The sequence below is a fragment of the Bubalus kerabau genome, chromosome 16 (genome assembly GCF_029407905.1).
Source record: "Bubalus kerabau isolate K-KA32 ecotype Philippines breed swamp buffalo chromosome 16, PCC_UOA_SB_1v2, whole genome shotgun sequence".
Taxonomy (NCBI): domain Eukaryota; kingdom Metazoa; phylum Chordata; class Mammalia; order Artiodactyla; family Bovidae; genus Bubalus; species Bubalus kerabau.
The window spans coordinates 61,427,785-61,449,563 of NC_073639.1; the positions used below are offsets into that span (position 1 = coordinate 61,427,785).

General features: G+C 46.6%; 1 protein-coding gene across 1 annotated transcript in view; it reads left to right on the forward strand.

The window, feature by feature from the left end:
• Positions 1-21,779, forward strand: part of KSR2 (kinase suppressor of ras 2) — a 427,585-nt gene that overhangs the window by 74,564 nt on the left and 331,242 nt on the right. Inside the window, exons 2-3 of the mRNA XM_055550184.1 lie at positions 9,579-9,719; positions 13,463-13,613. Of these exons, the coding sequence (XP_055406159.1) occupies positions 9,579-9,719; positions 13,463-13,613 (292 nt within the window). The remainder of the gene's footprint in view (positions 1-9,578; positions 9,720-13,462; positions 13,614-21,779) is intronic.

The window sequence follows — 21,779 nt, forward strand, 5'->3', positions numbered from 1 at the left end:
TGTAGGGAGATTGAGATCAATCCATGAAAATTCCCCAAGGGGAGGTCAGTGCCTCTCACACCTTGTGTGGGGGAAGGGTCAGCTTTGTTCTTTCCTGGTACTTTGGAGCCAATACTCTTATAAAAATATGATAAAAATTGTATACTTACTAGAAAAATGAAATGGGCCCCAAACCCCAAACACAATGGAAGCTTCACTTTGAAACTATCACATTCAACAAAACAAAAAACTGCCCTGTCAAATAGCCATTAACATGTCTTGTTTAGTCCCTCAGTTGTGTCTGACTCTTTGCAACCCCGTGGACTGCAGCACGCCAGGCTTCCCTATCCTTCGCTATCTCCCAGAGTTTGCTCAAAATCATGTCCATTGAGTTGATGATGCCATCCAACCATCTCATCCTGTTAAAATGTCTAAATGCTCTCAGTTTCTGTCCTTAACTGAAGGGGGCTGGCCTTCAGGGCCTTCCCATATTTGAATGGCCCTTCCTTAGGGCAGGGAGGGTGTAACTGATCTTGGATCCCACCCCTCTCCCAAGCTCCTTGTATTTAGAGAGTACCTGAAAAATCTTAGATGAATGAATGAGAAGGTTTACTTCTCTTAGGATAAACATGGAACTCCCACTTGAACCGTCCTGGGATCTTGGAACACTGTTTTGTGAGAGGCTGTTCTCGTGATTTTTTCTTCCTTGGTGCCTGTGCTGAACCCCGGCTGCCCTTCTGCTCCTGCTCTCCTGTTCTCTGCCCCGTGACTGTGGTGAGTGTGTGTGCCCGGCTGTCTCGTCCGCCCCACTGGGAGCCCCTTCAGGCCTGGACCTGTGCGGCCTGCTCTTTGGATTCCCGTGGACTCCTCCCTGGAGCTGCTGCTAAAGGCCTGCTGTGCAGCTGCGCCCACGGCCCTTAAAGGGCACTGCTGGCAGGGGTGCTGCACCCTGGCTTCTAGAAATGGTTTTCGGCCCTGGTTTTGTTGCCCAAGAAAGAACCTGGATCCTTAAGCTTGTCTGAGAAGCAACCAGCTTTCATTACGTAATTCAGACAGGAGATGGATGTTTCTTAAGCCTCCTGCCTAATGCTCAGAATCCTCGGGGTGCTTGCGTTTCTGTGGATTCCTGGGCCTTCTCTAAATTCCTTGTATCAGAATGTCTGGATCAGGGCATGGATCTGGAAGTTTGATTTTTAACACCTCCAGGTGATTTTTTATGGTTAGGAAATTAGGGAAAGAGGGAACTAACTTGTAAAATTACCTAGTGCCTTAGGAGGGCCACTTAAGCTCTATGGCTCTCAGTTTCCTCATCTGTAAAATGGGGATATGTGTGTGTGTTTATACACAAATAGAAATTTTATGTTTATTTATATATTATGTATATATTTAAAATTTTATTTAATTTGAAATGGCTAACATTGTGAATGACCCACATCTTTATTTTTGGCAACTGATTTTCATGACATTTGTAGCTATTAGATAACTTAGGCTTATAGAAAAATTACAAGATACACATGCACAGAAATGAGCAAATAAGTCTCACCTTTAATTGCCCAGAGATGCAGGTGCTAACATTTTGGGGTATTACCTCCTTGTCTTCTGTTTGTGTCTGTACATGCATTTTATATTCAGAAAATGGGATTATACTGTTCCTGTTGTGTTATTGCTGTTGGCAAGTAGATCATAGCACTCTTTGTGTGTCATCAAGAAATAAGAGTTTGTTAGACTTGGGTTCAAATCTTGATTCATTCACTTAGTAGCTGAGTAACCTTGGGCCAGTAATTTAACCTTTCTGGGCCTTGATTTTCTCAGTTGTGGAGCTGGGCAGTGATCGAACCTGTACTGTGATGCCGTCATGAGGATTAAATCAGTAATTCGTAAAAAAGCACTTATCATGGCATCTGGCTCAGAGGGAGCCCCTTTTAGCTGACAGCCTCAATTGTCCTGTACCACCCGGCCCAGGCCCTGGTGGAAAGAGCTGCTGAGCCCCAGGGCCCCTGTGTGGGAGGTACTGTATCTTCTCTGCCCAGTCTGACCTCACACTGGGGACAGTCCACTGGGTTCTTCCCTGCTTAGACCAGCCATGCTCTTCCCTGAAAGGTGATCTGTGCTCCTCTTGAACTCCGGGGGAAGCCCTGGACTTGTCTTCCAACCCGACTCTCCCCCCGCCATCTGCTTCCTACACTGTCTCTCTCCCCGCTTCTACTGAATCATAGTGGGGATATTCCTTGCTTCTGGCTTCTGGGCAGGTATAGGTCCAGTCTCTGGGTGACCCTGGAAACACTTCTCCAGAATCCAAAGTAGTCAGGACACAGTGTGTGTGTGTGTGTGGTGGGGGGCTCAGCCTGTCTTCTGTACAGACATTATCTCCTGTGATGCCTCAGTAGGCATGTGAACAAAGGTGATATACGCCCATTTCACAGATGAGAAAGCAGAGGCCCAGGGAACTGATATGACTTATCCAAGCCTCAGAACAGGAATTCAGAAATATACTTCTCCCAAAACAGCCAGTGGGTTTCCCAAGATGAGTGAGATCATTTCCCTGCCCTTGCGGGGTCAATGCCCAACTTTTGAACTTCCTGTTTGATGGGAAGGACCCATGAACAACTAACTCATAGTTTAGTATCCTGGCAAAGAGGGTGCTTTGGGATCATACCCTGGTTTCCTGACTTAAGTAACTTTGCGAATCCGGGCAAGTGATTTAACATTTTCACATTTTTGATGCTCAGTTTTCTCATTCAAGAATGGGCTCAGAACATCTGTCTCATTGTTAGCATGCTTGTGTGGATTAAAAATGAACAAACATATTCAAAGCACTTATCTCACAGCACTGGACACACTGCTCGTATTCAGTGAATAGTGGTTACATTCAAGGCCATTAGTCCCGAAAACGCTTTATGGGAGCTGACAAAGACACCCTCAGCAGACATCTCAGAACTGCTTGCATCATGCGCTTTTGACCCTGGTATCAAAAAAATCTCTCATGCAAAAGATTAAAAAGAAAAAGGCAGATCAGTATGAACTAGCAGGGAGAGATCCTGGAGGCTTACTACCAAGTGAAAATATATGATATAATTGATGTGGGGAAAAAAAAAAAAAAAAACACGACAAACAATCCTAACATCAAACCACACTGCAGAGTTTCTACATGTATGTACACATGGAAAGTAGGGCTTCCCAGGTGGCTCAACAGTAAAGGATCTGCCTGCATGCAGAAGACATGGGTTCAATCCCTGGGTTGGGAAGATCCCCTGAAGAAGGGCATGGCAACCCACTGCAGTATTCTTGCTGGGAGAATCCTGTGGACAGAGGAACCTAGTGGGCTACAGTCCCTGGGGTTGCAAAGAGTCGGACACGCCTGAAGCAACTGAGCACTAGCACATATGTGAATGTACATGGAAAGGGTCTGGAATGATGGACACCGGACGAATCTCAATAGTTTCCCCCATTTTCTCCACGGAGAAGGAGGCCAGCATGAGAAGGGGTGGTCACAGGGAGCTTTGTCTTTGTCTGAAATGTTCTAGCTCCTCCTTTATGAGGAAAATATATAGATGTGTTTCTTAAATAATTAAAAGAAGATTATCCTTTCTGCAACACTGGGTCTTTGGAATCAGATTGGGTTTGAATCCCTGTCCTCTACTTAAGTTGTGTGACAGGGAGCAGATACTTAATCTCTCTGGGCCTTGTTTCTTCATCTTTAAAGTGTAGCTCCTAACAGCACCTGCCTCCGGGGGATGCGAGGATGCATGTAAGAGTACATGGAAGTACTCAATAATGCTACTTTTATTTTTATCAATGATGCCATTTGTATCAAATAACAATGATGCTTATGAGCTTATAGGCCTCCCTTGTAGCTCAATCGGTAAAGAATCTGTAGGCAGTGCAGGAGACCCAGATTCGATCCCTGGTTTGGGAAGGTCCTCTGGAGAAATAAACGGCAGCCCACTCCAGTAATCTTGCCTGGAAAATCTCATGGACAGAGGAGCCTAGTGGGCTGCAGTCCATGGGGTCGCAGAGTCAGGCACGACTGAGCAACTAACACTTACTTCAGTTCAGTTCAGTTCAGTCGCTCAGTCGCGTCCGACTCTGCGACCCCATGAACCGCAGCACGCCAGGCCTCCCTGTCCATCACCAACTCCCGGAGTCCACCCAAACCCATGTCCATCGAGTCAGTGATGCCATCCAACCATCTCATCCTCTGTTGTCCCCTTCTGCTCCTGATGCTTATTTCACTTATTCTTCCAAATCGTTCCTTAATCCTTTAATGAAGGAATGAAGATTCCTGTGTCTTCATTACTCACCAGTTATGATGTGAGGAAAACAGTAATAAAGTTTATAATACTGTATGTACAAATAAAATGCCAGGAAGGCATTGATAAAGACTTGCTGGAGAAGGTGACATCAGAGATGGGCTTTGGGGACAAAGTCAGATTTTCCTGAGTTGATGCGGTGGTGTATCAGTTAGCTACGGGTCTCACTAATGCTATCTAGACATTTTTTTCTATTGATAAGCAGGCAGTACATACACATTGTATTTTCTAATATTGCTACAGAGGAGCAAACAGGAAAAAAAAAATAGGTCACTTGTAATCTTACTGCTGCTAATATTTTGTTATATATTTTCCCAAGGTTAGAAAAAAAATTTTTTTAATGTTTTTATGTCTTTTTGGCTGTGCTGTTGCTTTGTGTGGGCTTTTCTGTAGTTGATGCCAGCGGGGGCTACTCTCTAGCTGCGACGCGTGGGCTTCTCATTGCAGTGGCGTGGCTTCATGCAGAGCACAGGCTCTAGAGTGTGCAAGCTTCGGCATTTGCAGCACACGGGCTCAGTGGTTCCAGCGCCCAGGCTCTAGCGCACTGGCTCAATAGCTGTGGCACACAGGCTCAGTGGCCGCGCGGCATGTGGAATCATCCCAGATCAGGGATCGAACTTGTGTCCCCTGCATTGGCAGGGGGATTCTTTACCTCTGAGCCACCAGGGAAGCCCTCCCAAGGCTTTTTTGTATGCATCTATACCCATATAGTTTTATAAATCTTTTAATATATTATTTATACATTACAGATGTTACACATACCTATTTAATACATTATCTTAATGGTGTGGCATTGTATGAATACGTTGTAATTTATTTACATAGACTTCTGTCATTGAAGAGTTGGAAGGTTTCCAGTCTTTCATGTCTATTATCCACTTGGAGCAAGACCTCATGAATACCCTTAATTATTTCTTCAGGATGAAGCCCTAGTGCAGCATTGTCCATTAGAACTATAATGAGAGTGACAGATGTGAGCCAGACGTATAATTTAAAATTTTCTAGTAGCCACATTAATAAACAGATGAAACTCATTTTAATAATACATTTTATCTAACCCCGTGTATCCAAAATATCACTGAAACATGTGATCCATGTAGAAATATTAATGAAATATTTTGTTATTTTTTTCCTATCAAGTCTTCGATAGTGTGTATTTTACACTTATAGCATACCTCAATTCAGACACTAAGATTTCAAGGTTAAAGTAAAATGTGGCTCTATCATAACAATACAATTATGTTTAACAGAAAAATATTGTATGTGACTTCCATTTTCAAATTTAAATTAAATTTCAAGTTCCATTCCTTAGTCACACTAGCCATACCCCAAAGGTTCAGTTAGCTACATGTGGCCAGGGAAAGAACCGTTTTGGCCATTTTGAGACTGAGATTCAGTCAGCCTCACTAACATCCACTTCTCCGTGTGTGAAACCAAAGCACAGTTGGGGATGGGGCCTGAATTTGGGATTTTGAGAGTCCACCGGCAAATGTCAAGACCTGAAACAACAACATCAGCATGGCACAAACAACAGCAAGGCAGGCCACGCGATCATGCAGTCCCACGCCGGGACGTGTATCCGGATGAACCTCTAACTAAAAAAGATACACACACCCCTATGTTCATAGCTGCACTATGTACAATGGCCAGAACGTGGCAGCAACCTAAGCGTCCACTGACAGACGAACGGGTAAAGAAGATGTGGTACACGCATACAATGGGGTATTGCTGGCTACAAAAAAGAATGAATAATGTCATTTGCAACAACATGGATGGACCTAGAGATTATCATACCAAGCAAAGTAAGTGAGAAAGAGGAAGACAAATACCGTATGATACCACTTATATATGGAATCTAAAATATGACACAAGTGAACTTATCTACAAAACAGAAGCAGACATGGAGAACAGACTTGTGGTTTTGCCAAAGAGGGGAGGGTGGGGCAGGGAGGGGCGAACTGGGAGTTTGGGACTAGCACACGTAACTGTTATACACAGAAACGGAAAAACAACAGTGTCCTATAGTAGGACACAGGGACATGCCAAAATATTCAGTACCCTGTAATAAACTATAATGGAAAAGAATGTAAAAAAGAATATATACATATGTGTGCGTGGATATATATGTAGCCTGGGTGCATGCATGCTCAGTTGCCAAGTCATGACTCTTTGTGACCCCATGGACTGTAGCCCACCAGGCTCCTCTGTCCATGGGATTCTCCAGGCAAGAATACTGGAGTGGGTTGCCATCCCCTCCTCCAGGGGATCTTCCCTGACCCAGGGATCGAACCCGTGTCTTTTGCATTGGCAGGCAGATTCGTTAGCTCTGAATCATCAGGGAAGCTCCATGAATACACATCTTAAGTGAATTACTTTGCTGTACAGGAGAAATGAACACAACATGGAAAATCAAGTATACTTCAATTTAAAAAACAGCAGCAACAACAAAGCAGGCAGCAGAACTAGGGTGAGAAGGCAGCCTCGCAGGGGTCAGGGTTCCCTAAGGCAGCGCCCACGCAGGGCAGTAGCCTGGTGGAGTTGGGGGATTAACTAAATTCAGCAGATGGAGCCAATAAATATATTGGGGACTGTTTCTCCTCACTGCCTGAGAAGAGTGATACAAATGCGGAGAGGGGAAACGCTAGAGGAAGCCCTGTGGTGTTGACTGGGATTAGAGGCATCAGTCAGCTATACATAGAGATAGCAAAATCAATACAAGTGCAGATTTATGATATTTATGTGTCTACATATTCATACATGCATTGCACATACCTATGGTGCCTAGGCTGTCTACGGAGGGGACTGGAAATGTCAATGATCTCACCAAGTACCCACATCTTGGTTTCTGAATACCACGAGGAACCAAGCAAGACTCTGGAGAAATGACTGATTCCAGGGTTGGGGCAGGAAAAGAAGATAATGAACCTGGAAAACTTTGTTGTGCCAGAAAGTAAGGAATTATTCCAGGAACCATGGGGATGCGTCAGAGTGGTGTTTTTTTTTTTTTTTTTTTTATTCTGTGTGGTTTTCCGTACCCGTGTAAAGATAACTGTTAAACCAGTCATAGAATAAAACAAAAGACAGACAAGAGAGTTCTATAGATGTCTCAGCTGAGAGCCTGGCTCTGAGTTCTCAGTAGGTCAGACCCTATTCATTCAGAAATAAGTTAGAGAAGAAAGACATTCTTTTGGACGTTTTCTATTTTAACACTCGAAACTGAGATTCCAAATGACAGGTATTCTAGGTACATTGGCTTATTAATGTGATTATGGTGCCTGTTATTGCAATGGAATGTGGGCTTGTCAAGAATGGCAACTTTCTCTTTGTTAGTAAGGTGAATAAAATTAATGTTAGCTTAAAAACCACTTTTCTAATTTCTTCCAATGTGCTTCAGTGTCAGGCGGCAGGAATGCCCTGGCAGCTCCTGGTGTCTCTGGCACCCTCCTGACAGTTCTAGAGGAGAGTGAGGGCTGTCTTCTGAGTGCTTGCGAAGGGAGCCTGGGGAGGCTTTTCCATGGCCCAGCCCGGCTCGCTTGTTATCCCTGATCCCAGTGCTCTGGCCAGGCCTGGGTTACCAGCCCGCCCTGCAGCCCAGGTGTGGTGGGTGGGTGAGGCCAGCCTTGTCTCAACCATGTGAACTGGGAGCCAAAGAAGGAAGGTTCCCCCCAAAAGACACTCAAACGGTCTTTACCAAAAGAGGGGCAGTGCTCACCAGCTGAACAGAAACACACGCCCACTCCTGTCATTCCTTGCTCCAAATTATGTGACCCTAGAATTCCAGGGGGCTTCTCTGGCGGCTCAGTGGTAAAGAATCCACCTGCCAACGTAGGAGATGTGGGTTTGATCTCTGGGTCCAGAAGATCCCCTGGAGAAGGAAATGGCAACCTACTCGACTATTCTTGCCTGGAGAATTCCATAGACAGCGGAGTCTGGCAGGCTACAGTCCATAGGATCACAAAGAGTCAGACACGACTTAGTGACTAAACAACAACAGAATTCCAGGACTGTCTTCTTGATAAATATTGGTTGACAGGGTGCTTTGAATTGTCAAAGGTATTTATATACCTGAAGATTTTTATTTTTTTTTCATTGAATTATCTTTATTAAACAGATTTTATATCACAAAGATGATAATATACTTTGGGTAACTATTGAAACAAAGCAAAAATATATAGAGAAATGCAAAGCCATTTTTTGTCACCCCATCTATAGGGTCTCCCCATCCCAACTTAGCAGGCTGGGGGGGTGTGTCTTGTACACTTTATTCTCTGCTCATACATGCCTATTGCCTTTCTTTTGTTAATGTTGTTAGCTTTTACAAAATAGGCAGTAAAAAAACTTGCCTTTTTCACGCCATGGCATCCCTCTAGAAGCATGAGTTCAGGTCCATCTCATTTTATTTTTAAAATTTATTTTTTTGGCTGCACCGAGGGGCATGCAGGATCTTAGTTCCCCAACCAGGGATGGAACCCGGGTCCCTCTACAGTGGAATCACGGAGTCTTAACCACTGAACCACCAGGGAAATACCGGGGTCCATCTCATTTTAAAAGTATTTGTTAATTTGTGAATATCTGCATGTGTCTTAAGATTGAAATAATACACAACGAGTTAAACAAAGGTTCCTCTCATGTCTGCTACCCACCCTCCCTCTTCCCTTCCCTAGAAGATTAGAGATCCTTCCAGAGAGTGTCTGCATTTACAAAGATCTACAAATGTAAAATTTCCCACATGAATGAGAGAGTATTTTTTTTTTATTTATCAGCGCATCTTGTCTCAGTACAATAGCACGCTTCCTTGCTTTATTCTACAGCTGCATGGAGCTCCTTGTGGGCCTGTATCCTCATTTATCAAGAGTATCCTACATATGGCCCCTTGGCGTGTTTGCAATCTTTCGCCATTGCAAACAGATGTGTAAGAAATATCCTTTTCCAGTCATTTGCCATAGGATGGGGGGGGTCTGAGAGAGAAGTTCCTAGAAGTGCAACTGTGAAGGTCAAAGGAGAACTTTGTGCAGTGGAGACATGGATGGATACAGCCCAAGTCCCACATCCCCACTACGCTGGAACTTGACATGCCTCGCTCCCCGGCAAAATATTGGAACCTGCCTGTGTGCCCATCTTTGCCAACACAGTTGGGTCATGAGTGGAAACTGGGTCTCACTGCAGTTGAATGGGTCTTTAAAATAGAGTTGGATGGAGTTGGGGTGGGAGGGAACGCTGGGGAGGTACTTGCCTGTCCTCCTGTGGCAATACTGAGACGTGTCCTCTGTTCTCTGTGTCTCTCTGCAGAGCAAGCTGGTGAAGTACTTCAGCCGGCAGCTGTCCTGCAAAAAGAAGGTCGCCCTGCAGGAACGCAACGCTGAGCTGGACGGCTTCCCCCAGCTCCGGCACTGGTTCCGGATCGTCGACGTGCGGAAGGAAGTCCTTGAGGTGACTGGAGGCGACCCCTGCCCCATGCCCATTACCAGCTGGTAGCCAGCCCCCTCAGGCAGTGGGGTTTTGGCTGTGTCTGGCACATAGTAGGACTTGAATATGAGTGGGATGAAAATACAGAGCATCTCTGATGCTCTGAATGAATGAAGTCAGTAAGAGGGTGTTCCTAGGGACTTCCCTGGTGGTTCAGTGGTTAGGGATCCCTGCTTCCACAGCAGAGGGCACAGGTTCGATCCCTGGTCAGGAAACTAAGCGCCCACATGCCACACAGTGTAGCCAAAAAAAGAAAGAGTGTGGTTCTAGAGTCAGGTAGACCCTCTTTCAACTCTGCCACTTAAGGACTCGCTTGGTGACTTGGGTCAAATCATTTTACCTCTTAGATTGGTGCTGTCCAGCAGAATGTTCCACTATGATGGAAATATTTCAAATCTTTGCTGCCTGATGCAGTGGCCACCAGCCAGATTTAAGCTACTGAGCACTGGAACTGTGCTCAGAGCATGTGACAGGAACTGAATTTTTACTTGTATTTAATGTTCATTAATGAGGCCAGTGGCCACTGTACCAGGCAGCACAGTCTTAAGACATTAGTTTTCTCTTCTGTTAAATAGGGTAATGATTGTCTCCTCTTCTTAAGTAGCTGGTGTGATAAAATGAGATAATCTGTGTAAACTGTTCAGACCATAGTCTGAGGCCTAATTGTACCCAGGAAATGTCAACTTACTATTATTATTGTCATTGCTGTTGTTGAAAACTTAGGAAGTAATGGGTTTTCCAGTGACAAAACCAAAATACCGGTTGTCTTATGTCCACCCTCCAGGGTGGACCACATCCTTAAGGTTTCAAGGGTGGTGAGATTTCCTTACCCTCCAGGATCTTGGGTCCCCACTGTTATCAGTGACTGCGTGGAGCCTTTCCACATTCATTGAATCTTCAGGGCCAGGCATAGTGTTGAGGGCTTTACATGCAGGATCTCAGCTCTGGAGAGTGTTCAGACCCTCACGATGACCTTTGAGGTTGGTCTGACTGTTACCCCATTGTCCAGAGCAAGGAACTGAGGCTGGGAGATGGATGCTAGTGAGTGGGAGGGGCTAGCAGGAAAAGCCAGCTCAGACAGACTCCAGAGGGTGAGGTGGGAAGCACGGTGCTTTCTCCTTGTTTTCCTGATGTGGGGGACTTTCTGAGCTGGGGAGAGGGGGTGCTGGGTGTGCCCCTTGCCTGCAGGGCCAAGTGCCCTTTCTGAAGGCACTCCCTGCTTTCTTCTCGGAGAGGCCTGAAAGATCCTCTTCTGCCTTTTGTCTTTTGTAGACCTCGTCCTCAATGTAATCTTGCCTGAACCCACCGCATCTAACAGTCCTGAACTGGGGACGCAGGGCCCTCGCACGTTTCCCCGTCCCCTCCATCCCCCCCGCCCTGACCCCACCCCATCTTGCGCCTGCACACCAGATGGCGTATGCGTCTGTGTTTCTTGGTGTCATTCCCAGGATGGTGGTTTCTTGTGAATATCCTTCAAATGAAAGGTCTCATAAAAGTTCAAGCAGTACCTTTTATTTGCTTGACCCTGTATACACTTTTCAGAGGCTTTTGGGGCCATTTATCAAGTGAGGCGAATAAGACGGAGACTAATCTTCAGGGGTTGAAAACTAGTGGCCCTCTGTCTTATCTTGTATCTGATGCACAGATATTTTTGTCTGAAAAATTATTTTTGAGCCCATATGTAAAAGTTGAAAGAGTTTGCATTAAAAACCCAGGTCTTCGACTTCTCTTGAAAAATCGGAATTGCTGACACACAGAACTGAATTTGTCTGGTGTCAGTCTGCCCCTTAGGAAACCGCAGGCGAGTTTGCAGCTTTGCTCATTTACGTTTACCTGGGCTGCAGGTGCTTGAGCTCCGGCTCTCACCTTAGTTTTTTGGAATAAACGAAGTCCAAGGCCATCCACTAGGCGGTGTGGACAGAGCTGGGTTTCCAGCTCTCTCTCTCTGCAACTCCCGCATATGTCCACAAGAGGGCCACCTTCTGCGGAGGAACAGGCACTTCAGAGAAAGCTCCCAAGAGAGACTGCCTGGGTTCAAACTTACTCACCGTGTGACCCTGGGTAGTGGTCTAACTTTTCTGAATTCTAGTTTCCTGTGTACAGACTGGTGATGATGGTAGAAGTACCTGCTTTATGTGGTCTTTGTGACCTTGAAAGAAAATCCACGAGAAGCACTTAAAGAGCTGTTACATCTATTTCATTTATTATTATTATATCCAACAGAAATGCTTCTCCTCTTTTGGCTCAAGCATGTTAAAGCCTTCTGCATTTTTTTCTGTCATTTTTCCTTTTGTGATGTGTGGATGTGAGCTATAAACTTTAGTGTAAATTGAGTATTTTGGAGGATGCATAATAAGATTAGAACACGCAAGTGACTCTTGCAGCAAAGTGGAGAATTCTTTTATGTTGTGAATCATCCCTTCCAAATGTATCTCGTTTTATATCAGTAATTCCAGATCCTGGTCCATCACCTTTCTTAAAGTGGCACTACCCCTGTAACAGTCCCTATTTAAGAAAGCTCCTATGTGACTCATTACTGTTCTCTCCACCCCTGACCTAGTGAGTTGGAAAGGCACTACTGGGTTTCACCTTTTGCCTGGCAGCTTTTTTTTTTTTTTTTTTTTAAATAGAATTTTTTGTGCCGATGCGGTTTTCATCTTTCTGTTGTAATACATAGATATGGCCACAAGAGGGCAGAACTACTCCACGGTAGTGCCTCAGAATCGCCATCCTTTGATATCTGAAACTCTTTTTTACAAAATAAAAATAATACGTAAAAACATTGGTTATCATTAAGTGCTATAATGTGAAGTCTAGTTTTTGTGAATACATAAACATAGAAATTGACAAATTTCGAGGTGTGTCTGCTCTGTAGTGTATAGAGACACACGGTTTGGGGGAGGGGAGTGGTTGCTGACAGTGCTGAAGGGACATCTGACCCACACATTCATATTCGGGAATCTTCCTTTTCTTTTCCCAGCCCATGTCTTCAGAGGTGTCCTTTTCCCCCACTCCATGCAATGCTCCACTTTGTCTTAGGTTGCAAAATCATGCCTCTAGTCGGGCTCAGACACAAACCCTGTTTCACTGACAGCAGTGAACCACCCACAGGGTTCCAGCCCCCATTTTCCCTTACGGCTCCTGAACCCCCAATCTGAAATCTAGAATGTGTGTGGCTTGGAAAAAAAGAAGCAGGGAATGGAGACCAGCCATCAGGAGACTGGGGCTGTCCGGTTTGCTCTGCTCTGAGGTTACCCTGGATTTGTAGCAAGTCAGTGCAGTCCAAGCCGGGCAGGAGGCATGGAGAACCCTCTAAGATGAGTAGACTGGAGCCTTGCCCATAAGGAGTTCAGGAGCTACATGGGGAGACAGGTAATAACGGCCACCATTTACAGAGCTCTCTAGCGGTGTGGTTACATAGCATATGAGCATATGTGCTACCTTACAAAGCTCATGAGCTTAAGATTCTCATTTTACGGGTGAGCAAAGTGAGGCTCAGAGAGGTTAAGTTATTTGCCCAGGGTCATCTAGCTACCGAGTGGCAAGGCTGAGATTCAGATCCAGGCCTGTCTGACTCCAAGACAGCAATCCCAAGCCGACGTCCACCCAGAGCCTGGCGTTCCGCTAGGTACCACTAGAGGGCGGCATGGAGGCCTCTTCTCAGGGCGCTTCGGGTCTGTTACCCTCCTGTCTCTTCCCTCCTCTAGGAGATCACCCCGGGCCAGCTGAGTCTGGAGGACCTCTTGGAGATGACAGATGAGCAGGTGTGTGAGACCGTGGAGAAATACGGGGCCAACCGGGAGGAGTGTGCCCGCCTCAATGCCTCCCTCTCCTGCCTCCGGAACGTCCATATGTCAGGTGAGCAGACCCAGGGGGATGGACGCTCGTCCCCAACGTGCGCCGACGTTCCCTCGGGTTCCTGTTCCCGCACCTGCAGGCCGGGTTGAGGCGGAGTCGGTTCTGGATGGTGTGTGCCGCTCCTGAGCAAAGGAAAGGGGCCTGGGGTTCGGAGCCAGAAGTGGTCAGGGCAGCTGCTCTTGCCCACCCTTCTGAGGTCGTACGGCATTTGGTTCTGGATAATTAAGGTCCAGATACGGAAATATTGGACGTGTGTGAAAGTCGAGTGGTCTTTTTACTTTAGACATTGTGACGTGCCTTTGTATTTAGGCTCAGCATCGAACTTATTTTCTTACATAAATAATATAAATTCATTGTAAAATAAGTTGAAAAAAATAGATAAAATAACAGCCCCAAGTCCCCACCCTCTACTGTTATCGTTTTGGTATAGTTTTTGGTGTGATTCTTCCTGACAAATGGGAATGGATGTAGTGTCTTTAAATGGTCAATGATAAAACCATAAAACTAGGGCTAGCCATACATATGATTTTGAAACCTACTTTTTTCACCCAGCAAAATAAGCTCTCACTTGTTTTATCAGTTTGAGGTCCAAATATATTGTCATCTTCCTTTGCTATTTCTCATTAATTGCTCAAATCTCTGTTTGCCCTGATTAACAAGACACCAAAAATCGTCCTGATTGAGACTTCCTGCTTTCCTCTAGTCTCATGATTTTCCCACAATTTCCGGGGCCTTTTCAGTCCTAAGAGATCAGCTCTGCAAACATCAACCAAAGAAAAGCATTATTGGTCCACCTGCGCTGTTGTTTCAGTTCCTGCCACAAGGGGTCACTGCTGAGCACTAGTCTGGCACAGTCAGGTGGATGTTCATAGGTGCCCTCGATGGATTCAACATGCAACACTTAACGAGTATTTATGGAATGACTATATGTGCCAGCAGAGCTCGGTATATGGAAGTGGACAGAGTAGAACATATTTGAAACAGGTCATTGGGCCAGCTCCCCCACAGATGCCTTTTTGTGTTCTTTCTTGCTAGCGGATTCTAACGATGGCTGCAGTCATCATCAGGTAGCCCTGAGTTGGGGGCTGTCTTGCCTTGAAGGATATTTGGTGGCATTCCTGGCCTCTGTCCACTAGACACCAGTAACACCCCCTGTCACGACAAACAGAAACCTCTCTAGATGTTTCTAAATGTTCCAGGGAGGGTGCACAATTATCCCTGGTTGACTAACTCTAAAGGTCATGTTATTCTTCACTCTAGCACAATGCTATTGACTCACCTAATATTTGCATAGTTAAGAAAGGCACTCAGCACAGACAAAACCTGCTTCAAGGTGACTTCTCTCCCCCTGCTGTGAGAAGCAGCTGGCAGTTTTCTCACCCTTAAAAAATTGCACCTAATTGCAGTATTATATCACAAACATCTTCCTCTGTCAATAATGCATTTGCTGCTCATTTTTAATGCCTAAATTCTACCACCGTTTATTTCACCCACCTCCTAGTTCTAGAAATGTATGTTGTGTCTGTTTTTTTCTCCTAGATAAGCATTGCTGCAGTGAACAGTTTTGAGTGTTAACTATAGGTACATCCTTGGTGATCCCTGTAGTGTGAATTCATACGAGTGGGGTTCCAGCAAAGTGTGTACATATTTTAAAACTTCTGGTGAACCTTGCCACATGACCTCCCCAAAATTTGTGCCAATTTTTGTTTCTCTCCTACCCCTGCCCCCCTACAATGTATGAGAGTGAGCATTTGAGGTTAGGTTCTTAATTGTTTTTCAGAGTTAATATTTTCTCTTTAGAACTGTGCTGCTGAGTTTGAAAAAGTCCTTATAAATGAGCTGGACCCCAGTTTTTCCTGAGAAAGGGGTTTATGTCACTTTGCCATGGGCTGGACCATCACCCTCTGTTACATCCTGGGCTGGCTGAGACTTGAGAAGGCCTCTAATCTGGTGTTTTCCAAAATTTTTTGATCAAGATGCACAGGAACAAATATGACTTATGTTACAACCCTTTACACACATGCAAATACACAAACACACACGTACACATTCACATACACAAGTAAAAGGAGTTTCATGAAATAGTACTCATTCGTGCATGGTACTGTGCATGGTATTTTACACACTCTTTTCTGGTGTATTCCATATCATTTACTAAATGCTGGTGATGACCCACCACTTTGATCTCACATCCCACTTTGGACTTTAAGCCACAGTTAAAAAAAATATTGATCTTATTGATCCTCCTGCCTCCACCAACCCTTCCCAGGCAGCTAAGTTTCCTTCAACGATGCCCTACCTCTGATGCCACCCTTTGAGCCACTGGGTCCTCTAAGGGCTGTGCTCATGCCCAGATTCTTCCAGCACCAAGGTCAGCCTGGGGAGAACCTCAGTGAGGTAAAGCGCTGTCCACTCAGCTCTGAGTCTCTCTCTTGCTGCACCTTGTGGCACGTGGGATCTTAGTTACGCCACCAAGGATGGAGCCCATGCCTGCTGCACTGGAAGGCAGAGTCTTAACCCCGGGAGCGCTGAGGAAGTCCCTGAGTCTCCTTAATATCAGTATTATACTTTACTTCTGCCCTTCGTCAATGTTATGGTGCCACCTTTCACATTTTAATTTAAACTTTTTTAAAGAGTGTTTTTTCCCTAAATGGATGCCTCTCTTCCTTAGTAGACTTAAAGCTGCGAGAGAACAGGGGTCGTACCTGTTTTTGTTCACCATTTTATTCCTAGCTATATAGCTAGCCCGTAGGAGGGACTCAGTAAATATCTCAATACACCTTCCGCCCTCATGTAGCACAGGAAAACTCCCCAGTGCCTGCACGTACAGGCTCTCTTATGGATGCCAGGCTCCTCAGATTCCGGCTCTCTTCTGGAGGCCCACTGTTCACATTTCCCCCCACAAGTCCTGCTGCTGCTAAGTCTCTTCAGTTGTGTCCGACTCTGTGCGACACCGTAGATGGCAGCCCACCAGGCTCCCCTGTCCCTGGGATTCTCCAGGCAAGAACACTAAATACCCAATTAATCTATTAGTTACTTAGGGTTTCCTAGATCAGACATGGATTTCCCATCTCGAAACCCACCCCTCTGGGTAGAATTCCATTCCCCTTTGTCCTCCTGATGAATCCCTGCTTATCCTCACAGCCAGCTCCTGCCTCTTAAGCTTCTGCACCTTATTGAATGAATGGATGAATGAATAATTCTACCACCGACTGACCATGTCTAACAGTGACTTCCAGTGTCCTTGACTCACGCGCTCATTTGACCGTTACCTCTCTGAAGCAGATGCGGTTGGCTGCGTGCCCTTCACCCCTCTGTTGCTGGCAGCTGGCCCAGGTTACCTGCCTGTGGTGACGGAAGTTTGGGAAGACCACCTGATGTGCTTGCTACTCATCTCCACCAGGGGGAAGCAGTGAGCCACCCTTCAACAATCCTTGCTTTACGTTCTCTTCTCTCAGAAATTACCATTGGTTCCTTGAGGCTTCAAACTCTCTGGGGAGCTGGATGATTCCTGCCATTTCCCCCGCCCTTCACCTTAACTAAAAATGTATCCAAAACTAAAGGAAAACACACACACACACACACAAAAACACACGTGAGTCTTTCCCACCAAATTCTTGTTTCTTGAGGGTCGTACCATATTCATCTTTGGTATCCCGACGTCTCAGCCAGAAAGCTGGAGCCTCCAACAGTCTGTGAAGTCAGATATTTAAAATTCTGGTGTGTAGTGGGGACTCGATGTGTGTTTGTTGAGTGACTGAAGGAATAAAAGTTGTGTTGAGAAACCCATCTGGAAACCAAGCTTGTGGAGACAAGGGAGCTTTCTGTCTGGCCAGGAATGAGTGTAATCTCTGCTTCTGTCTCAGAGCATAGGGGCAGCTTGATTTTAGGGTTGTTAACTCTAATCTTAGTTTTCTCCTTGGGTTCTGGGGCTCTTCTTATTTCCAGGTTCCCAAGGAACCCCAAAGATAGGAAAGCTTAACCCTTTCATCTCTTCTCAGAGTTTGTTAGATCAGCTTTTGCCTGACACCAAAGAATACTCAATCCTCCCTTCAATAAGCTCCAAGAACCCCGAAGCCAGGGTGTCTTAACCTTTCCTTATCATATCAGCTGTGACCTGAAACCAGAAAGCATTCATTCACTCATTTAACAGAATTCATCAATGCTTCAAGTATGCCAGGCACTCTCTGAAAACACGTGCTTAGATATATGTCTTCGCGGAGTTTACATTCTAGTGGGGGGAGACAGGCAATAAATTATATTGTAATAAGCATGTATATATTGGAGAAGGCAATGGCAACCCACTCCAGTACTCTTGCCTGGAAAATCCCATGGGCGGAGGAGCCTGGTGGGCTGCAGTCCATGGGGTCGCTAAGAGTCGGACACGACTGAGAGACTTCACTTTCACTTTTCGCTTTCCTGCATTGGAGAAGGAAATGGCAACCCACTCCAGTGTTCTTGCCTGGAGAATCCCAGGGACGGGGGAGCCTGGAGGGCTGCCGTCTATGGGGTCGCACAGAGTCGGACACGACTGAAGCGACTTAGCACCAGCAACAGCAAGCATGTATATTATAAAGTGTGTTAGACTAAGAGCTGTGGAGAAAATGAAAAGTTGAGCTGGTGAAGGCGGAGCAGTAGTGTCCTCTGGGAACAGGGGACAGCTGTCATATTGAAAAGAGTGACCAGGCAGGCCTCCCTTCCCTTCAGTGTTTTCCTTTCCAGTGTCTCCTCAGTCCTCAGTCGTCTGCTTGGAGTATGGAATCTGGCATCAGACAAACCTGTCAGCTGGGTGACTTTGAGTTCGGTACCTCCTGATTCTGAGCTTAGTTTCGTAAGTAGAGTGATGATGACGATCATTTCCACCCCACTGATTGTTTGGGTGGATTACAGGAAATGATCAGGCAGGGCACAGTTCCTGGTCTGGGTTAAGTACATTGTTGCTTTTACTGTTATTATTGTAGTAATTACCACCGTCCTACACCCACCACCACCACCATTCCTGCTTCAGTTCCCATGATCACCGTCATCGCCAGCATCATGACCACCATTACTGTCATTAGGGCCTCTGGCCTTTCTCTGCCTCCAGCTCACTTTCCTCCACCTTCTTTCCATTCTCTCTCTCTCTTTTTTGCCTCCAAAGGGACCCTGGGCTTCCGTTTTCTAACTCCACTCTCTAATTCTTTGTTTCTCTTTGATTTCTCTTCCCTCTGAGCCACTGTCTTCCTCAACCTTGATGATTCTTTAGAACCTATTTCCCACTTTTCGCTGGCTTGATTGTTCTCTTGTGGTGGCCCACCTTTCCCTGGCTAAAAAGAATTTCCAAGCCATACCCTGCTGCGCTGGTCACTACAGACCTGAGGTCCTAGGGTGAAACTGATTTCGCTGCTAGAAGAGTATGTTCTTGCCATTCTTCCCACCCCCCGCCCCCCAACTCCCTCCAGCCCAAGGCTTGAGAGCTTGGATACAAAGACCACGGGCTTCCTTCCTGAACTTTCCTTTCCTGAGTCACAACTGCCTTACCAGAGGAAAGCCTGGCCGGGGCGTGGCTCCGATATCAGAGTGCTGTTGCTGTGGCTTTCTTTCTCTTTTCCGAGGCTTCCTCTTTCTCTCTATGCTGTTTCTTGGCTTTTTGATTATTTTCAGCCTCATAATACATGGTCACTTGTGTCTTCCCTTTCCTAAGGGAAAAACCAGGTTCAAGATAAAGGAAGACCTTGCTTTTCTCCCTTTTCCTCACCCCTCCCTCATGTACATGTGTCAAGCACTCACTACACATCTGATACTGTGCTGGGTTCCAGGGCTTGAGGACTCTCTTGGAACTTCAGCGTGGAGCTGAGACCAAGAGGAGGAGGAGGAGGAGGAGGAGGTCTCCTGAGGACTCTGGGATGGTGGGATCATGTGGAAGTGCATTGTTTCCACAAGGGAGCATGGAGCATCCCAGGCGTGGAGAGACCAGTGTAGGGCCGGCTCACTAGGAATGCTGGGGAGAGAGGTTGGAGCTGGGGTCAGACAGAGGGCAGGCCAGCCCTCATGGTGGACCAGGGCATGGAGCTTGCATGGCAGGGTTTTGAGTTGAAGATGCCTGGATCACTTGTCTAGTTTTCAAACAAACACTGGCTGCAGATTGGGTGGGTGGTTCGGAGTGAGATGCTAGGGAGTGTCAGAGGAGCCCAGGGGTGCCACTGGCAGACAGGTGTCCTGGGGGCTTGCTTTCTTGAGCACCCACCCCAGCTCCTCCTCCCCTAAAGGTTAGGGGTTGGTGGAGGGTCAGAGAACTGGCAGCCAGGAGACAAACAGGAGGCAAAGTGGCCCCAAAGTAGGACAGCCTCAGATGCTCTCTGGTTTCTCCGCAGTTTGGGGATTGAATGAAGCCCACCAGGACCCCGCCTTCCACTAGAGCCTTCCCTCCACTGGAACAAAGAATAGGCACCGTCTTGATTGCCCGATTGTTTCAGCTGTTTCTAACTTTGGGAGGGCTGGGCTGGGTGGCGCAGGATGAGCCGCCCCTCCCGCAGCCCCCCAGGTTTGCTGAGTTCCTGTCCCTGTTCGTTCTCCAGAGTCTTGTTTCGTGGGTTATCAGGAATCCCGGAAACAGCATGGCCCTGTGTTAGGGCTCTTGATGCAGGTGACCAAAACCTAACATGATCACCCTCATGCAGACACAGCTCATTCATTCACCCCCAAAATTACGATTGAACGTCACACCGGGGGACTAGAGACACAGCAGTGGGCATGGCGAGCCAGCTCCCACGGGCTTTGTTGTGTTCTAGACCTGAGCCATCCATTATGGCAGCCACGAGACTCATGTGGCAAATTAAAGTTATAATCATTAAATGAAATAAAATTAAAATGTCACTTCTTCCATGGCACTAGTCACTCTTCAGGTGATCCATCGCCACCTGTGTCTAGTGGCTCCCCTACTGGAACAGCCCCGGCTTCTAGGTCATTTCCATCATCACAGAAAGTTCTATTGGAACGCTCTGCTCTAGAATATATAGAGAGAAACAATAAGCAAAAGAAGTAACAAACGGTGATCAGTTTTATGCAGAGAATTACAGGAGAGTGCTCTGACGGTGACTCGGTGGCTGGTTCTGATGGGGTGGCCACAGAGGGAGTGTCAGTCAGGGCTCTACCAGAGAAGCAGAGCCCCAGGTCAGCACCCCATCCGGGGCCTAACCTGCTGTTCCCGATCCAGCCTCCTCTCCTGCTTTCTTGAAGGCTGCCTTTTGGCCCCTCTGTAGAGCCCACTTGTTGCTTCCCCTGCAGTGACCAGCTCTGGCTTTTGTGGACGTCCCCACCAGCCCTCTGAGACGAGAACAAAGAGAGCCTGGCCTCCTGCTGTCGCCTCTGATCAGCACCGGGGTTGCGACCAGCAGGTGCTGAGCAGAACTGGGCACAAAACTGATCCTGAACTTGTACTGTACGGTCTGTGGGGGCTGAGCTGTCTGAGGATTGTGGTTCCACGTGCACCGCACTGGACGAGCCAGGTCAGGCCCAGACGGACTGTCACATCCGTAATCAGATCACAGCTCCTCCTCCCAGGCTCTCCATGTCTTCACCTACCCACCATGCCCGCCTCCCCTGACTTTGCTTTTCCTTGGAAGGCCTGCCTCAGGGCCTTTGCATGGGTCATTTTTTCTGCCTGAAACGCACTACCCTAGTCTGCCTAATTAGTCAGACTAACCCTAGTCTGGCTAATTCCTTGTCCCTTGGGTCTCAGCTCAAATGCCACCTTCTCCTGGTCCCACCTCCCTCTCATTCACTCATTTCTTCATGGTCCCTATCATAAATACAATGATTTTTTTGCTTAAATGTTTGTTTCTCTACCTCTTCTCACTAGAACAATGGTTCTCAGACCTGAATATGCATCAGAATCCCTCAGAAGGCTCTACCCCCAGAGTCCCTGGTTCAGCCAATTTGGGGCAGAACCCAGGAACCTGCATTTTTTAACAGTTTCCCAGAGGATGCTGCTGCTCCTGGTTTGGGGCCTGCACTGTGAGAACCACTGTGCTGGAATTGTCCCAGGGCCTGACTCAGAACCAGAGTGTCAGGAGGAGTTACTGAGTGACTGAATGAGTGGCAGTCCATTGTAATGGTTACAGCAAATACTGCATTCTTGCCAGGCCAAGAGCTGCTCTGGGTAACTGACATGCAGCCTTAGCTTAC